This window comes from Anomaloglossus baeobatrachus, chromosome 4, assembly GCF_048569485.1.
Source record: "Anomaloglossus baeobatrachus isolate aAnoBae1 chromosome 4, aAnoBae1.hap1, whole genome shotgun sequence".
In the NCBI taxonomy this organism is placed as follows: Eukaryota; Metazoa; Chordata; class Amphibia; order Anura; family Aromobatidae; genus Anomaloglossus; species Anomaloglossus baeobatrachus.
In genome coordinates this window covers 523,520,111-523,545,112 of record NC_134356.1, presented here as the reverse complement: position 1 = coordinate 523,545,112, position 25,002 = coordinate 523,520,111, and the positions used below count along the sequence as shown (strand labels likewise).

The window sequence follows — 25,002 nt, the reverse complement described above, 5'->3', positions numbered from 1 at the left end:
GTGTGGTGAGTATCCTATGTCGGGGCCCCACCTTAGCAACTGTACGGTATATACTCTTTGGCGCCATCGCTCTCATTCTTTAAGTCCCCCTTGTTCACATCAGGCAGCTGTCAATTTGCCCCCAACACTTTTCGTTTCACTTTTTCCCCATTATGTAGATCAGGGCAAAATTGATTGGTAAATTGGAACGCGCGGGGTTAAAATTTCGCCTCACAACATAGCACCCGGCGCTGCCCGGGACAGTAAAAATCTCTCTGTTTCTCTCCCATTCTCTGTCTGTCTCCCCCTCTGTATATATCTCTGTCTCTCTCTCTCTATGTCTGTCTCTTTCCCTGACTGTCTCTTTCTCCGTCTGTCTCAATCTCTTTCCCTGTCTGTCTACCTATCTCTTTCCCTGTCTGTCTATCTATCTCTGTCACTTTCCCTGTCTGTCTTTCCCTCTCTTTCCCTGTCTGTCTCTTTCCCTGTCAGTCTGTTTCTTTGTCTGTGTCTGTCTCTTTGTGTCTGTCTCTTACCCTGTCTATGTCTGTTTCTTACCCTGTCTGTGTCTGCCTCTTTCCCTTTCCCTGGCTGCATTGTGACACACCAACATTCCATATAAGGGCGTGGCTCTGTGTCTGTCTCTTTCCCTGGCTGCATTGTGACACGCCAACATTCCATATAAGGGCTTGGCCGCGCATTCTTCTGAAGTTCTGGCTGCACTGTGGCTCCCAGCTCCATTCGCTTTAATGGAGGCAGGTTTTTTGTTGAATAACTGTAAAGAGCGGGGTTAAAATTTCCCCTCAAAACATAGCCCATGACGCTCTTGGGGTCCAGAAGTGTGAGTGTGCAAAATTTTGTGGCTGTAGCTGCGACGGTGTGGATGCCAATCCCGGACATACACACACACACACACACACACACACACACACACACACACACGCACACACATTCAGCTTTATATATTAGATATATATATATATATCTATATATATAATTGCCTTATTCTGTCTGTCTGTCTGTCTGTCTGTCATGCTTCAAAATTGTGTCCTTCCGGTGACATTGTGTCCTTACGGTGACACAAAGCTGATTGGCCGCTGGGCTCGCCATGGCCCCGCCCCCCCACACCGATTGGCCGCTCGCCCAGGCTGCGCCCCCACACGGATTGGCCAGCCGCTCGCCCAGCCTCCGCCCCCCCACAGATTGGCCTCTCGCCCCGGCACCCTGCAGGCATTGGCAATTCGGCCACGCCACGCCCCGCCCCCCTCACGCAACGCACGTTAGCTCTGGCCCCGCCCACCTCCCCCCGCGCATTCCCCGAACTGACACGGGCCGGCTGTCACGGAGGTGAGTACTGTACTCCCCCCCCCTCTCCCACCCCGCGCATTCCCCGAACTGACACGGCTGTTAAGGGGGGTGAGTACTGTACTCCCCCCCCCCGTCCCCCATCCCCCGCTCGCACGGGAGTGGTGTGGGCTCCCGTGCGAGCGGGGGACGGGATACGTTGGCATGGTTACAAGCGCATCGAGGTCCTGTAGCGGCGGAAGATCCACACGCACACACACACACACACACATACACACACATCAGCTCACACTCACTCTCACACTCACTCTCACACACACCTCACACACACCTCACACACACATCACATCGCATCCACACACTCACAGCATCCGGCGATATCGCTTGCTTCTCGGCCTCGATACTGTGCTGTTGTGACCTTCCAGGACCTGACGGAGGATCACATGGCCAGAAGCATGTGGTATCTCCGGATGTTGTGACTGTGAGCGCGTATGTGCGATATCGTCAGTGTCTGTGTGTGTGAGTGTATGCGATCGGGTGTGTGTGAGTGTCGGGATCGGGTGTGTGTGAGTGGATGCGATCGTGTGTGTGAGTGTCGCCAGAGGAGCACGGCGTGCTGGAGGAGGCTGGGAGCAGAGAGGCTGATCTTGGGGAAGGCTGGGAGGGGGAGGCTGATGCTGGGGGAGACTGGGAGGGGAAGGCTGATGCTGAAGGAGGCTGGGAGGAAGGAGGCTGGGAGGAGAGAGGCTGATCCAGGGGAAGGCTGGGAAGGGGAGGCTGATGCTGAGGGAGGCTGGAAGGAGAGAGGCTGATGCTGGGGGAGGCTGGAAGGAGAGAGGCTGAGGCTGGGAGGAGAGAGGCTGATGCTGGGGAAGGCTGATGCTGAGGGAGGCTGGGAGGGGAAAGCTGATGCTGGGGAAGGCTGGGAGGACGGAGGCTGGGAGGAGAGAGGCTGATCCTGGGGAAGGCTGGGAGAGGGAGGCTGATGCTGGGGGAGGCTGGAAGGAGAGAGGCTGATGCTGGGGGAGGCTGGAAGAAGAGAGGCTGATGCTGGGGGAGGCTGATGCTGGGGGAGGCTGGGAGGAGAGAGGCTGATGCTGGGGGAGGCTGGGAGGAGAGAGGCTGATGCTGGGGGAGGCTGGGAGGAGAGAGGCTGATGCTGGGGAAGGCTGGGAGGAGAGTGGCTGATGCTGGGGACAGAGAGGAGAGGCTGATGCTGGGGACAGAGAGGCTGATGCTGGGGACAGAGAGGCTGATGCTTGGGACAGAGAGGCTGATGCTGGGATGAGAGAGGCTGATGCTGGGATGAGAGAGGCTGATGCTGGGAGTAGAGAGGCTGATGCTGGGGACAGAGAGGCTGATGCTGGGGACAGAGAGGCTGATGCTGGGGACAGAGAGGCTGATGCTGGGGACAGAGAGGCTGATGCTGCGGGCAGAGAGGCTGATGCTGCGGGTAGAGAGGCTGATGCTGGCGCAGCATGGCGGATGGAGCACGTTTGGGAGTGCGCAGCATGGCGGATAGAGCACGTTTGGAAGTGCGCAGCATGGCGGATGGAGCACGTTTGGGAGTGCGCAGCATGGCGGATGGAGCACGTTTGGGAGTGCACAGCATGGCGGATGGAGCACGTTTGGGAGTGTGCAGCATGGCGGATGGAGCACGTTTGGGAGTGCCCAGCATGGCGGATGGAGCACGTTTGGGAGTGCGCAGCATGGGGGATTCAGCACGATGGGGAGTGCGGAGTATGGCGGATGGAGCACGTTTGGGAGTGCGCAGCATGGCGGATGGACCACGTTTGGGAGTGCGCAGCATGGCGGATGGAGCACGTTTGGGAGTGCGCAGCGTGGGAGATGGAGCACGATGGGGGGTGCGCAGCATAGGGGATGGAGCACGATGGGGAGTGCGCTGCATGGGGGATGGAGCACGATGGGGAGTGCGGAGTATGGCGGATGAAGCACGTTTGGGAGTGCGCAGCATGGCGGATGGAGCACGTTTGGGAGTGCGCAGGATGGGAGATGGAGCACGATGGAGGGTGCGCAGCATAGGGGATGGAGCACGTTTGGGAGTGCGCAGCATGGCGGATGGAGCACGTTTGGGAGTGCGCAGCATGGGAGATGGAGCACGATGGGGAGTGCGCAGCATGGCGGATGGAGCACGTTTGGGAGTGCGCAGCATGGGGGATGGAGCACGATGGGGAGTGCGCAGCATGGCGGATGGAGCACGTTTGGGAGTGCGCAGCATGGCGGATGGAGCACGTTTGGGAGTGCACAGCATGGCGGATGGAGCACGTTTGGGAGTGCGCAGGATGGGAGATGGAGCATGATAGGGAGTGCGCTGCATGGGGGATGGAGCACGATGGGGAGTGCGCTGCATGGGGGATGGAGCACGATGGGAAATGCACACCTCCCCCCAACACACACACACACACGCGCGCGCGCACTGCACAACACACCACACACACACTGGGAACCACAAACAACTGCCCTACACAGACACCCACACACAGACAACGCTGCACACACAAATATACGCACATACCGCACAACACACACATTGCACAAAACATACCTCCCCCCAAAACACACCACACACACACTAACCGCGCAACACACACACACAACGCTACACACACAGCACTCCACAAACAACGCAACACACAAACAACACCGCTCTCACCCCCCATCACACCCAGACAACACCCAGAACATGTACAGCCCCTACACAAACACTTGGTAACTACACACAACAACATCTATATATATATATAACAAAAATCATACATGAACTACACAATACGTAAATTCTAGAATACACGATGCGTAGAATCGGGCCACCTTCTAGTATATATATATATATATATATATATATATATATATATATATATACACATATTAGTTTTCATGATTGATTGACCTTTATTTACACAAATGATGTTCTCTTTACATATATTTTATAAATATTTGCACATGCATTTTTATCTGATACATATCAAGACATGTGTATGTATTGTGCTATTTTTATCACAGTGATATGATTCCTGTTCAGGTCATGTACATGACTAATACTTCAAAAATGCCTTACTTAAGAATATCACTCTATAGACAAATGATAATCAAAAAGGCCCCTATGGAATGGCATGAGGTAAATCCCCATTCCAAGGGGTCACTGGTGACATGAAAAAACAATGAAACTGTATAAAAATATATATACTTTTTATTTCATAATATTAAAAATCAATTTTAAATAACCAGGGTATATGTGCAAACAGATTTTTTTTAAACAAAAATATGGGTCCAAGCAGGATACACAGTAAAAAAGAATTAATTAAAAAAATATGAATTAAAGTACAGGTTTCGAATTAAGACAAAAATGCATAAAAATATTAGATGTTGTTGAAAAGTTACAGTATCAAGAATAAATAACCAGAATGTAAATATTAAAAAAAATACAATATCATAAATAATTGCTCAAGTATTAAATATAATAAATTATATATTTACACAATTCAAGTACTGTATGGAATTAAAGTGCCCAGTGTTGTGTGCCTAATAGTATTAAGGAGCCTAGTGCTATGTCCTTCAAAATTAATAGGCATAGGTATATATGGGTGATCAACAATTATGCTATGCTATATAAATGTGGAGTTCAAAAGCTGCACAATCACCTGCTGTGAAGGCTATTATACTTGTAGATCTCTGTTCCCGACACGTGTTTCGTCGTTTGTGGACTTCCTCAGGGGGGGTTTGGTGTGAGCTCACACACTTGTCTTTGTACGTTTCACCTGGTTGCCACCACACAACCTTGACATCATCTGAACCAAATATGTTTGTCTTGGTCTCATCAGACCACAGGACAGGGTTCCAGTAGTTCATGTTCTTAAGCGGCTTGCCTTCGGCAAACTGTTTGCAGGCTTTCTTGTGCATCATCTTTAGAAGAGGTTTCATTCTGAGTTGACTTCCATGTAAACCAATTTGATGCAGTGTGTGGTGTATCGTTGAAGCCCTGACAAACTGACCTCCCAACCCTTTAATCTCTGCAGCAATGCTGTCAGCAGTCATACGTCTGTTTTTGAAAAGACAATCTCTGAATATGATACTACACTGAGCACGTGCATTCAACTTCTTTGGTCGTCCATGGCGAGGTTTGTTCTGAGCGGAACCTGTCTTCTTAAAAGGCTGTATGGTCTTGGCCACTGTGGTGCAGCTCAGTTTCAGGGTGTTGGTAATCTTTTAACAGATCAGACCATCTTTATGAAGAGCAGCAATTCTTTTTTTCAGATCCTTAGAGAATCCTTTGCCATGAGGTGCCATGTTGAACTTCCAGTGACTGGTATGAGAGAGTGTGTGAGTGATAACACCAAATGTAAATCTGCTCCCCATTCACACCTGAGACCTTGTAACACTAATAATTCACATGAGATTGTGGAGGGAAAATGACTAATTGGGCACAATTTGGTCATTTTCACTTAGGTGTATACTCACTTTTGTTTTCAGCGCTTTTGACATTAACCCCTTCACCTGACCCTTGTGCAATTTTCCATTTTTTGTTTTGTTTTTTTCCTCCCCTTCTTCCAAGAGCCATAACTATTTATTTTTTATGTCTATAGCCATATGAGGTCTTGTCTTTTGCTGGACAAGTTGTAGTTTTGAATGACATCATTCATTCTGCAACATAGTGTACTGGAAAACGGGCAGAAAATTCCAAGTGGGGTAAAATTACAAAAAAAAGTGCAATTGCAGGATTGTTGTGTTTTGGGTTTTTTTAATGTACCATGTTCACTATATGGTAAAACTGACCTGGTATTATGATTCCCCAGGTCAGTACGAGTTTGTAGATGCCAAACTTGTATAGTTTAACTTTTTTCCAAGTGGTGAAACAAAATTCAGACGTTTGTAAAAAAAAACAAAACAAAAAAAATGAATTGCGCTTTTGCCACCATTTTCCCAGATTCGTTCTCATTTTTCGGAATCTGGGGCTCAGTGATGACTTATATCTTGCTTCTTGAACTGGCATTTTTAATTATACCATTTTTATGTAGATGTGCTGTTTTCATTGCTTGTTATTGCATTTTAACGCTTGACATACGGAGGAATAGGAGAGAAACATCGGGGGAAAAGGAAAAAGGGAGGACCTGGCAGTAACGAGAGGGAAGAAGGGGTCACCCCTTAACACTCATTGAGTGTGAATCCTGCGCTTCCTATCATCCCTAAATGGGTCCTTTCCCCCCCCCCCCAATGCGCAATCACATACCTAGTCCTTGGCTGACCCTGGACTAGCCTTAGCTAGTGTCTAGGGCAGAAAGACACTTGTTTCACTAGTGCAGTAAGACCACACGGGGAGAAAGACAAACAAGCGGGGCAAAACAGAAAATGGAATTCTAAAGCTTCTCCAGAGAGGGGATTCACAACTTCTACTGAAAAGAACTCCACAGCTTGAGCTGGACCGACTTCATCAGAGTGGTCAGTATAGAAGATCTATAGAAGATCTATAACCGGCAGAGGAGAGAGCTAGGAGTGAGTTTAAATAGAGAAGGGAGTGGTTATAAAGTGTGCAGCAGTTGAGATTTAACAAACATTCTGAGCAGGAAAAGAAAGGTATGTTTAACCCCATCAGCACAGAAAGAAAATAATTCTGCTCCACTCATGATAATCGCCAAGCGGGCTCTAAAGAGGACCTGCGGTCAGCCAAACGCCTTGACCTTTTGATCCTAGATACCGCCGAAGTTACTGCAACACACTCTTGACAACATTCCTCCCCCTCACCATACTGTTTCTTCACATATTCTCCCATCGCTCTCCATACTGCGTCCATACTTTGTCTACACCCATGCTTGTCTTACTGCATACATTCATCCCTCAATCCTCAGACTGTTTCTTACGCATTCCCCTTGATCCCTATAATGTGTCTGCACCCTTCACCCTCCCTCGCTCCTCATACTGTGTCTGTACCCATCCCCTTCACTCCCCATATTGTGTCCTCAAATTCCCCTCTTCACTCCCTATACTGTGTCCTCACCCAAACCCCTTGCACCCCATACTGTCTTCACCCATCCCCCTTCCTCCCCATACTGTATTTTTAAATTTCCACCCCCCTTGGTTTCCCATGCTGCAACCATACCCATCCTCCCGCTCCCTCATACATCTCCCCCTCACTCCTCATACTGTGTCTACATTCATCTCCCCATTTCCTCTCCATACGTATTACCCCCTTCCTATATTCATACTGTGTCTGCACCCATTCGCCCTTCACTCCTCATACTGTTTCTGAAAATTCCCCCCCTAATTCCAAAAAATCTTTGGTGTCTTCAGCCCCGGTGGAGGGTTTACCACACCAAACCTCTTCATGCCTATGCAGCGCCATCAAATGACGTCAGCTGCGTAATCAGTTAACCTGATCACACTGCTGATGTGGTCCTGACACAGAAGTGTTGGTAGTTAGGCCTTCAATTGTACTGGATTAGGGCTAAGTTCACATGTCCTGTAATGATCCGTTAGAATGGATCCTGCAGAGATCCTTTGAGAAAATTATTTCTGCTGGATCCATTTTTTTAACATGGGAGTCAATGGAGAACAGCTCCATTAACGGAATGCTATTTATGTTCCATTTGTAACAGATTCTGTAAGAAAAAAAAAAAAGGATTAAAAATGCAAGAATAACAGATGGCTAAATAGCAAACAGTTAACGGATCCATTCTCCATAGACTCCCATGTAAAAACAAAAATGGATCCGGCAGACATCATTAGTTTAAAAATGGGCAAAAAATTGTGTTTGCAGAACTTTTTTCCCAACGGATCTCTGCGGGATGATTACAGGACATGTGAAGTCAGCCTTACATCTTCTCTGAGCTGATTCCCACATCGGGGGGCGGCAAAAATGTCGCCACTGGGAGACATCTTTGACTGGCGCTCCTTGCCAGATGTGCCTGGGGCAAATGCCCACCGCCCCTCCCCCTGTAGATACTAGTTTTTTTCTATAGAGCTTGCAAGTGCTGTTTTGAGGCTGTCTATATTGCTGCACTTTTGAGCCTTAAAATCTGCCTCTGATTGAAGCATTGGAGAGTGGATACTTTGGGCCAGTAGCACAACTATGCCGCTAGTCCAAACTATTGGCCATACAGGAACTCATCGTCCTCCCAACAAGCACTTGTTTTACTTTTTGTGCATTGTATGATATTTTATTCCCCATTCAGACGTAACACTAAATTATAAATTCTGCTCAAGTGCATTTATCAAAGAGCAATGAATTTGATATCCAGACTATTGTACCTAAACTGCTGAGTCAGAGAAATACAGTATGCATTTAGGAAACAATGGATCACTAGAATATCATATCCAAGGGCTAACATTTTTCACATACTTCCACAGTGCAGGTATTGTTCTAATTTTGGTTGGAGATCCAAAATATAAACCTAATTATAACACTATTCGTTGATACAAGTGATGAGGCTGCAATAATATATAAAATTATTGTGAAGTATCATTTAGAGGAGCCGAGAACCGGGCGCAAGAGATCGCTGAACGGGTGATTGAATTGTTGATGCTGGATTTAAAATCATTCTTGGCAGCACAACATCCTGTGTAAGGGTACCGTCACACTAAGCGACTCAACCAGCGATCCCACCAGCGATCTGACCTGGCAGGGATCGTTGGTGCGTCGCTACATGGTCGCTGGTGAGCTGTCAATCAGGCACAGCGATCAGAGATCAGCCACCAGCGACCTGTGTAACGACGCTGTGCTTCGTAACCATGGTACACATCGGGTTACTAAGCAAAGCGCCTTGCTTGGATACCCGATATGTAACTCGGTTACCAGCGTCCGCAGCTGCCAGAAGCTGGCTCCCTACTCCCTGCACATTCAGATGGTTGGCTCCCGCTGTCAAACACAGTGATGTGTGCTTCACAGCGGGAGAGCAACGACCAAAAAATGGTCCAGGACATTCAGCAACGACCGGTGACCTCACAGCAGGGGCCAGGTCGTTGCTGGATGTCACACACAGCAACATCGCTAGCAACATCGCTGTTGCGTCACAAAAACCGTGACTGAGCAGCGATGTCGCTAGCGATGTCGATTAGTGAGACGTGGCCTTAAGATGTTCTGCCAATAATAGTTATTCTATGCTAACAGTACAATCGTATTTACAATCATCCTGTGCGCATAGAATGAAGCCAGCCTGTCTATAAAGGAAATGAACCAACTGCCAATAAGCCTGTCTATTACTGGTCCTGGTAATGTATTGGCCTTGGTCAGCTAGTATAAATGGGTTTTAACTCTTAAAGCAGATCTGTCACCAGATTTCACTATTCAAACTGCATACATTAGTAAATCGATCTCTTAGACCTGAGGAGGCTGCTGTGCATTACTTTGAAAATCCACCTGTTTTTTTCTACGAAAATAAGTCCTACCCCGAATATAGGCCCTAGCAGGAATGTTCGGCCTTTTTGGAGTAAGGCTTAAATATAAGCCCCACCCTAAAAGTAAGCCCTAGTTGTTTTACAATAAGTGTCCATGCAGCTAAAAGAGTTAAATAATACTGCAGGACACTTCATTATAGAAAGAAGACACCCTCAATAGTGAGAAGTAAGAAGACAGAAGACCCCGCAATCATACTCACCAGACCCCGAACGGAAGGACCTGCGCTGGAAGGCATCGAGAACCTGCGGTGGAATACACCCCCCTTATACCGCTCCAATGACCTGGGACGCAGAGGAATGCATCAATGTGTTCCACCCGCAGGTCCTTCATGCATTCCACTGCAGGTCCTTGTGCGCTCCACTGCATTGCGTCCCAGGTCCCCCTGAACGTCCGGAAGGAATACGAATGCTGTGTGCGTGCCGGCCGGAAGCAAGGGAGGACTGCTGTGGAGCACACCTGCTGGAGGGCCCGCCGAGGGTCACAGGACGACATGGGCGCCACACAGACGTCCGGGGTCTGGTAAGTATGATGCCCCTGGGTGGGGTGCTCTGCCTTTTTTGAGGCGCGTAAACTTATCCCCAACCCAAGTTTCCCCGAAAATATGCCTTACCCCGAACATAAACCCTAGCGCATTTTTCTGGGGTAAAATAATATAAGACAGTCTTATTTTGGGGGAAACACAGTACTTAATGTTAGAGCAGCATGATGTAGGGACAGATAACTTGATTCCAGCAATGGGATAAGATTAGATTTAATAACAGTTTTCTCCGCTGCAGATCTAGCAGTTCTCTGAATGCTGAGCTCTGTATAACTCCGGCAACACCACTGATTGGCAGCTCTCTGTGTACAATGTAAATTGTCAAGAAGATGCTAATCAGTGGTGAGGACAATGTTACACAAAGCAGGACTAGATGTCCAGAGATCATAAACTAACAAGATACATAAAACATCTGATCGAGATCAGAACAGATGCAAATCCAAATTAATCATATAAAATGAATTTTTATTAAATATAATGTTAGACAATTTTGTACAAATTTAAAATAAGCAGGTGTTCCACAGCGGTTTCACCAGCCAGAGCACTCAAATAACCCTAATTACAGGTTTGACATAGCATCCCAAAAATCAAATATTTAGTCTCTGTATCATAATGATTGCATATAATTAGAACCCTGGGATACATTTCCTCCATATAAGTATATGACACTTTCAAAACAATTAAATCAATTCCATAATCCCAACATGTGAAATGTTAAAAATTAATATAATGGTGGACAATTATCACCAGGGTTCCAATTATATGCTGGGACAGTTATTTGCAACCATATAAGTGTTAGCATATCATAGTAAGGCAATAGTATAGTGCCAGAATGCAGATCATAAATAAATAATAATAACCATATTGCTAGATCAGTGATCCGTTGGGCAAAACACCGAGCGCCTCGACGCGCGTTTCTCTCCTGTGTCATCAGGAGGCGTGTGGACATAGTGCTGTTAAAATTGTGCTTATTTATAGGGGTTTTGGATTAATAGCGTAGCTTCAGCTGTGTGTAATTGTCGTCGCCTGTGCAAGACGTACTCAGTGGGTGCACTGAAAATGACAGAAGAATTCACCTTCCGTCTGGTCAGTGGAACGCATGCCAGCCACGGTTGTCACCGCAACTTGTGCGATCACGTCCGCGCATGTGGAGTCATCCCACCACTCAGACCTTCCGTGAATAAAAGCTCTTTACTAATGATGCAGTACCATAGTATCAAATTTATAAAGAGGAACATATTATTTACCTCTAATTTGACTGTGAATAGATACCGTCGCAAATCTGGTGCATGCGCAATGTGAACCAAGGAAATAACAGTCTGCTTCTCCTTTCCGGCTGAATGGACATCCGACCACCACAGGTATACAGGTAACATGATGCCCCAACTTCCGCGTGTGTACGAGCGCTACTATTCATTGCCGTACTGAGAGAAGAGCTGTCATCGCGCATGCGCACAGCGATGGATCATTCACTTAGGTGTTTAATAGTGGCCTTTTAAGCATATACATATATAAACAATGATCAATGTATACATATATAAACAATGATGTCCAGAGACAACTAGATCTGAAGTGATAATCTGGTGCTGATTAAACACTGATTTTATTGAAACTATAATAAGCAACTAAGTGGTACATAACTGGAATCAGGGTCTCTGCCCCTATGTCATGTGGTTTGGTTTTTGTTTTTTTTCAGGATAAAATAAACTGCATTTTACATTACCAGCAAAATCTATGAGATTTCAGAAATCTCATACAATCACAACTATTTTTCTTCACTGAATTTGAGCAATGTTGTGTTTTACAAAATCTACAGCATGTCAAATTCTTTCAGCATTTCCGCAGTGTTTTTTTTCTCCCATAGAAAGCAATGAGAAAGTGCAAAAACGCTGCAAAAAAAGCAGTATAACATGTGTGCTGCTTTTTTCAGTGTTTTTGGTAAATAAAACTAACGTTATTTTCATCTACTGAGGACAAATCATGCATGTAAAATCACCTGAAAAACTCAGCAAAAAACGCCAAAACGCTGCAAAAATGTCATGTGTGAAAACAGCCTAAGTGTATCATGACTCTATCAGGACAAGATATCTTTCTGTCATTTTTTTTACCCTACATATTTTATATACCGTATGCAAAGCAGATCTGTCACTAGATTTCATAATAAACCATGATACAATATTTAATGGCTATATTAGACAATAATAATACATTTACATGAGTATATTTCCAAATTTGAAAATCCATGTCAGAATGGCTCGTTGTATTCAATCTCCATGGATGAAGCCTGTCTGAAAGCGTGCAGCTTGTAAAGTTCAGCAGCGCCAGGGAGGAGGGGCACTGAGGAGCTGACAAGATACATGAGCGGATATGGAGCTTCAACATTCAAAAAGGATTATACAGCCATTCTAGAATGGATTTTTACAACACATATATGTATATGAGGCTCATGAGGTCTAAAAGCTGTGAATAGCACCATTCACACTATAGTTGTTGGAGTACTGTAGCTCATTTTTAAAGAAGAGACTACACTACATGCCAGCTAAGCACTGGCTGTCACAAGAGGACAAAGTTTCTAGAAATTCAACTATCGATGTGCTACAGAAAAAGTAGTAGTGTCCATGTAGATGCTCTTCTCTGTATAATCCAGTGTTGACATCAGAATATAAAGTATGGGGTATGTGCACACGTTGAGTATTTCGTTGCAGAAATTTCTGCACCAATTCTGCATCTCTTGGCAGGAAAAACACAGTGCAAAAACACGCATTTTTGCCACATTTTTGTTGCATTATAAGGGCTTGTGCGCACATTGCGTACTCTCTACGAATTTACGCTGCGTATTGCACTGCAGCGTAAATGCATGCGTCCTCTGCACAATCTATGTAGATTGTGCATGATACGTGCGCAGGATGCTTTTATGAACGCAGCGATTTGGGTGCTAAAATTTTGATCCACATCCGTGCGTTCATAAAATGAGCATGTCAATTATTCCGTGCGCTTTGGAAGCAGCTCCCGTTCTGTCTATGGTGGGGGCAGCAGCCAGAGCGCATGAAATCGGCTTTTTTTGTACAGAAAAACTGCATCCATTATTCAGTGTTTCTGCAGTGATTTGACGCGCACATGTGCTGTCAAATCGCTGCAGAATATTCAGCAGTTACGTGCGCATGAGCCCTTAAAGAGAATCTGTCACCACTCTGACCTTTTTAAACTGTTAATATGGGCATACAGGTTATAGGCTGCTAAAAAATCCTTACTTTTATGTCTCATATCAGATGCCTTGTTAAAATGTCATCTTTTATCTTCTTATGTAAATGAGCTCTTCCAGGCTATGGGGCGGACGCTGCCTGGAAGATAACTCCACCTCCAGACATTATTTTAAGAATAAGATGCGCTACCAGTGTGATGTGTGATGGCCGCTCTATGCTCTCACTGCAGAGCTGTGTGTGATTATAATGCCAGAGTCACACTTGGGAGTGCCTCGTGTTTAACTCGCGCGAGTCTCTCATTGCATCACCCGTCATGGCCGCACACTCTCCGAACAGGAGCGTCTCAGCTGCATAGAGATACATGCAACTGACCACTCCTGTCAGGAGAGTGTGACTCCGTGCCGGATGATTCTATGAGAGACTCGCGCGAGTTACACGCGAGGTACTCGCAAGTGTCACTCTGGCCTAACTGACACTTCTGCAGGTGCCTCTCAGCTTCAGCCTCCAACTCACAAACAGACAGCGTTGCGATATTGTTGCAATGAAGCAGAGCTCAGGGAGCTGTAAAATAATGTGTTTGAAAGAAGTCAAATGTCATTTCTCCTGTTCTGTGTCAGTTACTTGTAACGCCCTTTTTATTTAAAATAATCTCTGGAGGCGGAGTTAACTTGCAGACAGCATCCGCCCCATAGCCTGGAAGAGCTCATTTATATAAAGTGATAAAAGAAGATTTTTTTTTATCCACAACAAGGTATCTGATATGAGGTAGATGGGTATGGATTTTTTAGCATTATATCCTGTATGCGCATATTAACGTTGCATAATTACATGCAGTTACGCTGCGCTTTGTAGCGCAGCGTAACTGCATGCGTCCTGCGTCCCGAGCATAATCTATGAAGATTATGCAGGACCCGCGCGCACGTGGCGTCTTAGAGCGCAGCACTTCGGCTGCTGCCCGAAGCGCGCGTTCTAAGAAGTGACATGTCACTTCTTCCGTGCGCTTTGCCGGCAGCTCCTGCTCTGTCTATGGCAGGAGCTGCAGGCAGAGCGCATGGAATCGGCTTTTTTTTTTTTCACTACGGACATTTTCTGCAGCAATTGGAAGCGCACGTGTGTTCTTCAGATCGCTGCAGAAATGTCTGCAGTGACTGTACGCAACGTGCGCACATAGCCTAAAGGTCAAATGTGGTCACAGATTCTCTTTAACACTTCTGATGCATTTTTGATGTTGTGTTCTGATGAGTTTTTGATGCGTTTTTACATGCGATTTTCAATTGAATTCAATGGGTGAAAAAAGCTGCAAAAATGCTGAAAGAATTGACATGCTGCACATTATTTTCTGCACCAAATATGCAATTAGAAAACACTCACCGTGTGCACTACATTTGGATTCTCATTGACTTTGCTGGTATCAGGATTTGTGACAAAACTGCACTCAACAACGCATAAAAAAAACCCACGGTAAAAACGCACTGTGTGCACAGACACACTAATATTATTTACAGACCTGTCCACTGACAAATATTAGGATAATGGAAGTATTAATAGTAGTTAATGTGGACTCTACAGCACCTGTATTTGTAAAGACGGGAAACCAAAAGTGCAATAGGCAACATTGTAGATATAGTCATCTATTCGGACAATAAAGTAATATTGTAAAGTGCGGCACACTCAATCTCCCACATCGGAAGCATTGCCGTATTTATCAGGAATATGGTCGGAATAAGCAATAAGCATAACCATCTGGAGCAGGTGATGGTGGTTACAATAAACCCCAATATTTGGGTGAAGTCTTTATGTTTAGTAGAAAACTCCAACAGTCACATAGGAGCACATGAAAGGTAACGCAATAATCTTTCCTGTTATATAGTTGAATATTCTTCGAATGCTGCCGATAGCATAATCTATACTGTAAATCCATATGGCGGGCCCTATAGAGGGGCAACAAGCGGAGGGAACCCTAAACTGCGACAACGGTCACGTAATTCTAATTAACTCCTAATAACCTATATATAAGGCATATTCAGTACAGAGCAGCACAATATAGGACTGATATAAAAAAAAAGTTGATTTTTTATTAACCCTTCCCCTGCCACTCTGCATGATGCACAAGGAAAGTCGTTATTTCCAGCATCTAGGAAATGCAGCGGCGTTCTCTACAAATAGTAGGCAGCAATTACAGTAATAACAGAACAGGCACAAAGTGCATTAGGATGGAGACTTACGTGCAGCTCCGATGGAGGGCTGTGGATCCATTCTGTTGGACAGCTCCTTTGTTCAGGCAGCCTTGAAGAGCTCTCCAGTACTTTGTAATGTAAGGAAAGGTGTTTTGTTCTGTCTGGTCCTGACCTTTGCCCTTCCTTCTCCCACACAAAACCAAAAATCAAAAGTCCGTGACTCGTAGCCCCCCCCCTCTTCGGTAATAGTAATTTATTAAAATGTATTCAAGGTCTAGAACTAAACGCTTTAATTAAGCAGGGACTGAAGAAGCAGATCAGTAAGAATGACACTGCAAGCTGGAAGCCCCAGCCTCCTTGGGATTTTAGGGAAACCTCTGGACATGGGGGATTAGATTGTAAGCTCTTCTGGACACAGGGAACAGCTTAAAGAAAATGTATATGATAGAAAAGCTAGAAAATATGATTTGCAGGTTCTGCCTTGTGATGTGTTTGGAAGGTTTTGGTGATTTTGGTGCAGATCTTCCCCAGAGACCTATGTAAGTGGTTGCACAGGTGTGTGGGTGGAGGATCAGGATTTGCCTCAGTGACCTTTGGATGATCACTTTATCTCTACGTGTTGTACATTTAGCACAAATATTCATTTACAAAGGAGGCAAACAATGCTCGTCTTCTAACAGGTGAATATAGCATATTTCATACGACAAATAATAATATTTCATATTAGGAAATTTGAAGTAAAATCATGCCATATATAAAAACATCAGGGTAAAAAAAAACATTTGGGTGAATCCTCTGCCTTTTTTAAAAAAATAGTTAATATACGAGCTGGAAGGGTTAAAAAGCCGGATGCCAATTAAGATGAATGCAAGATCTTTGATATGTGACTTTAATCAACGCGTTTCAGAGTTACTGCCTTCATCAGGATGATGTTTTTATATATATATATATATATATATATATATATATATATATGTATATATATATATATATATATATAGATATGTATGTATGTATGTATATATATATATATATATATATATATATATATATTTCATTTATATAGCGCTGTTAATTCCACAGCACTTTACATACATTGACAGCACTGCTCTCATTGGGGCTCACAATCTAGGTTCCCTATGAGTATGTTTCTGGAGTGTGGGAGGAAACCGGTGCACCCAGAGGAAACCCACGCAAACACGGGGAGAACATACAAACTCCTTGCAGATGGTGTTCTTGGTAGGTTTTGAGATATATATATATATATATAATATATATATATATATATATATATATAATATATATATATATATATATAAAAAAAAAATAAAAAAATATATATATATATATATATATACACACACACACAATATTTGCATTTTCTTCCTTTTATTTTTTACATTATTTATCATTTTAATAATTGATCTAGTAATAAACCCAATTTAAAAATTGCATTTTGGGGGAAGAAATCTAGTATATAAAGAAGATTGTGACATTGTACTAGCAAATGCAGCAGAACATAGTCTGGTATGTATAACTAACATGCATGCCATTTGTGCACATACCTTCCATGTACCGGCCTCATTGCGTGGGCTGTTCCTGACGCAGCATGCTCTCTTGTCATTTTTCGGGAGTTCATGCTTACTCAATCCCCCATAGTTCGGAACTTCTGTTCAGAAACTTGTCCCCCAGCAGCCGTAAACTGACTCCAATCCCATCAAGTTTCTTCAGAGATGTTTTGGAGGAAAAGACAAAGCGCTGACCTCAATTACACGGCACAGTTTTTAGCATTTCTTTTTGAAAATATAAAAAAAAAAGCTATTAATATGGAGGAAATCCTCGCTTGCATCTGCATATGAGCTGAGTGCAGCTGCTTTTCTTGTTTCTCTAGGGTACTGAGCTTAACAGCAAAGTGTTTTGCACAAATTGAGTCACTATGGGGACCTTAATTCAGCCCGGGGCCTTCTATTTAATTTTTAAACTAATCTAGTTTCTATGGATATATGTATTTTCTATGGAGCGGCAGAAACAAATGAAAAAAAAGAAAAAAGAAGTTTTGTGTGTTTGTATGTATGCCCCTTTTAATTCAATAAATGCTTTTTAAAAATGGATCTGGCTTAGTGATGTAATTGATGGTTTGTTTCCACTCGCAGCCTGCCAGCCCTTGATAATTACTCCTCTGGGAGAGATGGGGGTACTGTAAGTGCAATACAGCCTTCCATCAGTAGAAGAATACTTGCTCTCCATAGCAACGGAAGGGATTCCAAACTGTAGCTGGTCCTGATGCTGCGTGATTTGGGAGACCGGCTCCAGGTAGTCAGAAGAAAGAGAAGGGTCAGCAGAAGCGGTGACGAGATCAGTATAAATAAAGCGATAACACACAGCACCAGTCCTTCTCACGTTCACTCCTCTGGGACACCTTAGCTCCTCAGCTGCTCCTGTTTACGGAAAAACAGACCCTGGCAGTCAGCGTCTCCTGACGTGTGTGATTACTTTTTCCATACTATGGAAAATATTGTAATTATGAGCTGAGAATTGCACCTTTTGTTCACTTGACCGGGACAAAATTGCAATACCTGTCGGAGCCGCAAGGAAAAGTGCGCACAAGTCTAAAACCCAATGTAGACAATAAATATTCTGCAACTTCTCTCTAGCTCTGTGATCTCTTTAATCAGTTGATTGGCGATAGTGACAAACAAGAGTCGTACCCACAATTTTATTCATTACACACCCAAAAGACTGTGTACCAGATGTATTCATGGTTAAAAAATTGCCGATGACACAGCACTGGGATATCACGGGCTGAAAAGTGTAATCTCACGCCTAACTTGAGATTTGTCAATTACTTTTGCAATACTATTAAAATAAACCTGTCAGGGGCAATATGCACCCAGAACCACGAGCAGTTCTAGGTGCATAATGCTAATTGCTGCCTGACTGTCCCTGTATCTAGTAGCATAGATAAAGAATTCTTTAGGAAAAGTATTTCTAAAAATCTTTTATTATATGCTAATGAGGCCAGGGACTAGTCACAAGGAAATGAAGAAAAACGATCCAGCTGAGTGACCAGGTGATTTGTTCAGTGCAATACAGACAAGGCATGGTCGTGGTTAACGCGTTTCTGGCTTAACGCCCTTAATCAACGGTTAATTAATCAATCAATTAATGGTTGATTAAAAGCGTTAAGCTAGAAACGCGTTAACCACGACCATGCCTTGTCTGTATTGCACTGAATAAATCACCTGGTCACTCAGCTGGATCGTTTTTCTTCATTTCATTGCTGCGGCCGGGGCAGGGCCGGATCCGAGTCTGAGGTGCGGTGAGGTCAGACGTGGGTGAGCTGGATTCCTTTACTAGTCACAAGGGCAATAGTTTTTGGCTAGTCAGCCACCTTCGCATATTAGCACGACCCAGCGGGCGTGCTAATATGCTAATGAATGCACAACGTCAGATGCATGGTCGGGCTTACCTTTACTGCTACCACTGGTTTTCGGATTAGTGTGCACAATCAGAACTGCCCTGGACTTCCAGTCATGCACACTACACCAGTTTGAAGCCGGGACACGTACAGTCGACTTCATAGTGCACATGACTGGAAGTCTGGGACTTCTGATCATGCGCACTGAGCGGAAATGCAGTGTTTGGCACGATGGCAGTGGAGAGGTGAGTTCTGACACTGTGCATTCATTAGCATGTTAGCACGCCCACAGGGGCACACTAACATGCTAAGGGGGCCAACTAGCCATGGGAACTGGCGCCTTTGCAACTAGCCTCATTAGCATATGATTAGCATATGATAAAAAGATCTTTAGAAATACTTTATCTATGCTACTAGATAAAGGGACAGTTAGGCAGGGATTAGCAATATGCAACCAGAACTGCTTGTGGTCCTGGGTGCATATTGGACCTGACAGGTTCCCTTTAATCTATTTAAGTGAGATAGTTTTGTGAGAAAAGTTATCCAAATGTTGTGTTATTTGTATAGTAAAATTTGGTTACTTCTGTAGTTGATGCTATTACTCACTGTTATATCTTTGCTGCATGTGTATATTCTGTCACCATCCTGGCAGTTAATGTTATAGAGTAGAAAGTTCTGTAGAGGTGTAGTGAGTATAAACTTCTATAGAGGTGTAGTGATGTTCGGAATTATTTCAATCTAGTGAATCTTGCATTACTATAAAAATATGCATGGAAATGCAGTGGTGCTTGAAAATTTGTAATCCAGGGGTGTCCAACCTTTTGGCATCTTCAGGCCACATCGGAAGAAGAACATTTATCTTGGGCCACACATGAAATACACATACCCTAATGAAAGCTGATGAGAAAAAAAGGTCCATGTGTATTTTTCATGATTTCTGCCACCGCAAATAGTCAAAAATGTCTTTATATAATAATTTAAATTATGTATGTTTGGAGACTGTTTTTTTAAAATTGTTGAGCAGGTCCCAAGACTGTAATAACAAATATAGAAAATCTAGAATAAAACACTATACTGAGGCTGCTGTTATACCTTACAATGGATACACTAGGACTGTGCTGTATACATCATATAGGATACAGAGACTGCTGTATATACACCACATAGAAAACATTGAGATTGCTGTATATAACAAATAAGAGATATTGAGACTGCTGTATGTATGTTATAGGGTGCATGAGACTGCTGTTTGCACATTACGTGGGAGACACTGAGGTTAGTGTATACAATACATAAGCGATAATGAGACTACTATGCATACATCATACTATACATGAGATTGCTGTATATAAATCATGTACGATACACTAAGCCTCTGATGTATATATATTACATAGGATCATACGACTGCTGTATATACATCACATAGGAGAAACTGGGACTGTTGAATACATCACATAGGATTAACTGAGACTGCTGTATATTCATCACATGAGACACTAAAGCGGGCTTTACACGCTGCGACATCGCTAGCATCGGCTAGCGATGTCGAGCGTGATAGCACCCGCCCTCGTCGTATGTGCGATATTGTGTGATCGCTGCCGTAGAGAACATTACCGCTACGGCAAGTCACACGCACATACCTGGTCAGTGACGTCGCTGTAGCCGGCGATCCGCCTCCTTTCTAAGGGGGCGGGTCGTGCGGCATCACAGCGACGTCACACGGCAGCCATCCAATAGCAGAGGAGGGGCAGAGATGAGCGGCCGTAACATGCCGTCCACCTCCTTCCTTCCTCATTGCCGGTGGACGCAGGTAAGGAGATGTTCGTCGCTCCTGCGGTGTCACACATAGCGATGTGTGATGCCGCAGGAAGGAGAACAGCAACGATAATAAACAGGCAACGATATTTGGTTTTAGGATGACCTCTCAAAAACCAACAATTTTGCCTGTTTTGCGATCGTTTAAGATCGCTCGTACATGTCACACGCTGCAATGTCGCTAAGGACGGATGTGCGTCACTAACGACGTGACCCCCCCGACGATAAATCATTAGCGATATCGCAGTGTGTAAAGCCCCCTTTAGACTGCTATCTATTCCTCACATAGAAGAAACTGAGACTACTGCATATATCACGTAGGATACATTGGCACTCCTGTCTATACATCACATAGGAGAAACTGATACTATTGTATACAGTAGAGGAAATATACAAGAACAGTCTTAGTGTTTCCTATGATGTATACAGCAGTCCTATTGTCTCCTATTTGATTTATACAGCAGTCTCAGGTATCCTTTTTCATGTATAAAACAGCAGTCTCAAGTCTCCTATGTAATGTATATACAGGATTCTCAGTGTCTCCAGTGTAATATATACACAGTAGTCTCAAATCTCCTATATACAGCAGTCTCAGTGTCTCTTATATAATGTATACACAGCAGTCTCAAGTCTCCTATGTTTTTCATATATTACAGTCTAAAGGCCCCGTTACATGCAACGACGTATAACGATATATCGCCGGGGTCACGGATTCCGTGACGCACATCCGGCGTCGTTAGCGACGTCGTTGTGTGTAACAGCTCCGAGCGAGTGTTAACGATGGAAAATACTCACCTTATCGTCCATCGTTGACACGTCGTTCCTTTTCAAAAAATCTTTGATTGTAGAGGACGCAGGTTGTTCGTCATTCCCGAGGCAGCACACATCGCTACGTGTGACACCTCGGGAACGACGAACTACAGCTTACCTGCGGCCGCCGGTAATGCGGAAGGAAGGAGGTGGGCGGGATGTTACGGCCGCTCATCTCTGCCCCTCCGCTTCTATTGGGTGGCCACTTAGTGACGCCGCACAAACCACTCCCTTAGAAAGGAGGCGGTTCGCCAGCCACAGCGACGTCGCTAGGCAGGTAAGTCCCGTGTAACGGGTCCTAACGATGTTGTGCGCCACGGGCAGCGATTTGCCCGTGTCACACAACCGACGGGCGGCGGGTATGCTCACAAGCGATATCGCTAGTGATATCGCTGCATGTAACGGGGCCTTTAGTGTGATATATACAGTGACAAGCAAAAGGGTAACAATGTTGTAAACTTTTGACTTTCAGGCTCCATATCTTACCATCCACTACAGCTTTGAGCCTGAGATTACCTTAATTTTATACACAATCATCTTGGTTGTCTCATACATAAATTTGACTTGCAACTGATTAGCATATGATTAGTTATACAGATTCTTGTCATGTTACTACATTCTTACTGTTTTGCTCCTAAAATTCTACATTTTTATTTTTATTATTTTGTTAATATTTTGTAAATATCGTTTGAATCCTTCTGAGCATGCTCTCAATCAGATTCAAACAAGTCTCGATCTGATCCCAGGTCTCTTGAACTAATCAGATTGTTAAACGAAAAAACAGGCGATCAAAACATTGCATCCACCCCGAAATGATATCAATAAAAACATCTTCTTGGGCAATAAAGAACAAGCCCTCAGACAGCTCCCTAAAATTTTAAACATTATGAACATCTGAAAATGAAGTCACAAGCAATTTTTTTGCTTTTGTTTCCAATTTTTTTTAACTTTTCTTTCCCCACTTAAATAAAACAATAACTATGCAAGTTTAGTATTACCGTAATCATAGTACCCTGGAGAACCACATTGCCTAGTAACTTTAACGTTACATGAACACTGTAAATAAAAAAAAAAAAAAAAGAAAACTATTGTGGAATTACACTTTTCATTAGGGTGAAATTTGGGTAAGAGTGGGCATCCTGGTGATTGGTCCTCTTTAAGGAAAATAGGTGGCCCAACTAAGCAACAGATCTTTCTACAACAGGTATGCCTGGATTCAGATACTTAGTGCCAGTATGGCACTGCCTTTACTTCATATTGAAAAATCCTGGTGGTTGGTTAAAGAACAGGGATCTATCAAAGTCTGATGTTCATGGCAAGAATAAAGGGGATTTCAGAGAACCTCAGTAAAAGTTGTTGATGTTCATCAGGCTTGAAAAGATTGCAAATCAACCTCTAAGGCTGCTTGTCCAGGATTAGGATTCACAGTGTTTTGGACGTAGTGTTTTTATTCTGTCCAAAATGCGGTTTTGTACAGTACAAGCACAGTAAATCGGATTTAAAGAAATCACATGACCTCTGAGCTTGTTTTTCCGCAACATAAATTGCATGCAGTGCGGCTTTCCGAGCCACAGCATGTCAATGTATTGCTGTGGAGATGTGAGGGCAGAGAGAAAGATCGAAGAGGCCAGAAACTTGATCATGGGCTCCTTTTTGTGTGTGTGTGTGTGTGTGTGTGGTTCGTTTTTAGGCATATTTTTTCATTTGGCCGTCTTTTTTTATAATTTCATGGTCTTTAGTAAAAATTATACTTTCTTGTAAATGTCACACTGTCCACTAGGACTTTTTTTTTAAACTCCTACTTTCTGTTCTTTCACGTGGCGCTTACAGCAGTTTCCTTTTCAGCAGAAGCAGGGTTAGGCTATGTTCACACAGGACATTTTTGGTTCTTTTCTTTGGTAACAAAAACTGATCTTTTAGCAGTAAAAGCTGCGATTTTGCTGTGACTTTGCTGTATTTTTTAGCGGAGATTTTTTCCCGCTGTTTTGACTAATCACAACTGACATCAACCCCATATATTGTCCTGATTGCTATCGCACCAGGGCAGTCGGGATGAGTTGGGAAGAAGTGCCAGCATTGGCGCATCTAATGGATGCAAAACTTCTGGGGTGGCTGCGGGCTAGTATTTTAAGGTTCGGAGAGGCCAATAATCATGGCTCTCCCACCCCAGGCGATAATACAGGCCCCTAGTGGTCAACTTTAGTGTGACTGCTTTTCAAAAATAAGAGGACCCTGCTCATATTTTTTAAATATTTAAAAAAAACGGCGCGGGATCCACTCTATTTTTGATAACCAGCCATTGTAAAGCAGACAGCTGGGGTTTGCAGCCTGTAGCTACTGCTTTACCTGCACTGGATATCAAAAATAGGACAGTAGCCCACATAATAATAATAATAATAATAATAATATAATAATATTTTTTTTTACAGTAGTGAGTTGGCCAATTTTGACAATGCCAATACTTGACATGGCTGTGATGGAGTCAATTGACCATTGCCTGCTCTGCAACCTTTCAACAAGCTTTATTCAAATGACAAACCTGAACAGGAACCGGACATGCAGGTCTGTGTTCAGGTCCAAGACCTGAACACCCAGTGTTCATCACTAACCCCAAATTTTACAACTCGGGTTCACTCAGACAATACAATAAGATTAAGATTATCACATTGACTTTTCCCCTCCAAAAGTTTGTTTTTCCTTCTTCAAAGGAAATCTGTCACCAGGTTTTGCTACCTCATCTGAGAGCAGCATAATATAGGAAAAGAAACCATGATTCCAGCCATGTATCTCTTAGTTTACTAGGTCTAGGACTTGTGACACGATCAGTTATTAGATGTACCAGAGTTTAGAAAGCTAAGCCCGCCTACACCACATATTTGTGTGAACTTTGTCTACTGACAGTGAGCTGCTTATCTTATCTGCTTATGAGGAGGGGGCATGGTCGGATGACTTGGCACAAGGCAGCTAGGCCCAGTTATGATAATGTCCTAGTATATATAACCTTCAATTTAAGTAAACAACAGCGCACAGCTTAATAAGTGACACATCACTGAAATCTGTGTTTCAGCCCCTATCTCTTGCTGTCTTCAGATTATAAAGCAACAACCTGCTGACAGAATCCCTTTAAAAGGAAGCTATACACAGAAAATGATCAGGTGTTTGTGTGTGAATATATTCATTTATATATCCTCAAGAAAATGAATGGGAAAATCGAATATTTTTGACTCCTTTGTTTGCTTTGGGTCTCTTTTATCGCACTTTTAGAACTGAGAGTGAAAAATCTGATCTAACTTTAGGTCAAGCTTTGGAATATGTGGAAAATTTTAAAGGGTTCACAAACTTTT

At 43.8% G+C, this 25,002-nt stretch overlaps 1 protein-coding gene across 4 annotated transcripts in view; it reads right to left on the bottom strand.

Annotated features, from left to right (window-relative positions):
• The window catches only part of LOC142303969 (protein shisa-like-1a), a 42,493-nt gene extending 24,549 nt beyond the window's left edge, over positions 1–17,944 (bottom strand). For 2 of the 4 annotated variants that reach the window (XM_075345893.1, XM_075345895.1), the window contains exon 1: positions 15,661–16,172. Coding sequence is in view for 2 of the 4 variants with exons in the window: in XM_075345895.1 (XP_075202010.1) it covers positions 15,661–15,691 (31 nt within the window). In the remaining 2 variants the exon portion in view is untranslated. Of the gene's footprint in view, positions 1–15,660; positions 16,173–17,177 lie in introns of those variants that run through there. The other 2 variants (XM_075345894.1, XM_075345896.1) reach the window with 2 other exon arrangements.
• Between the last annotated feature and the right edge of the window lie 7,058 nt (positions 17,945–25,002).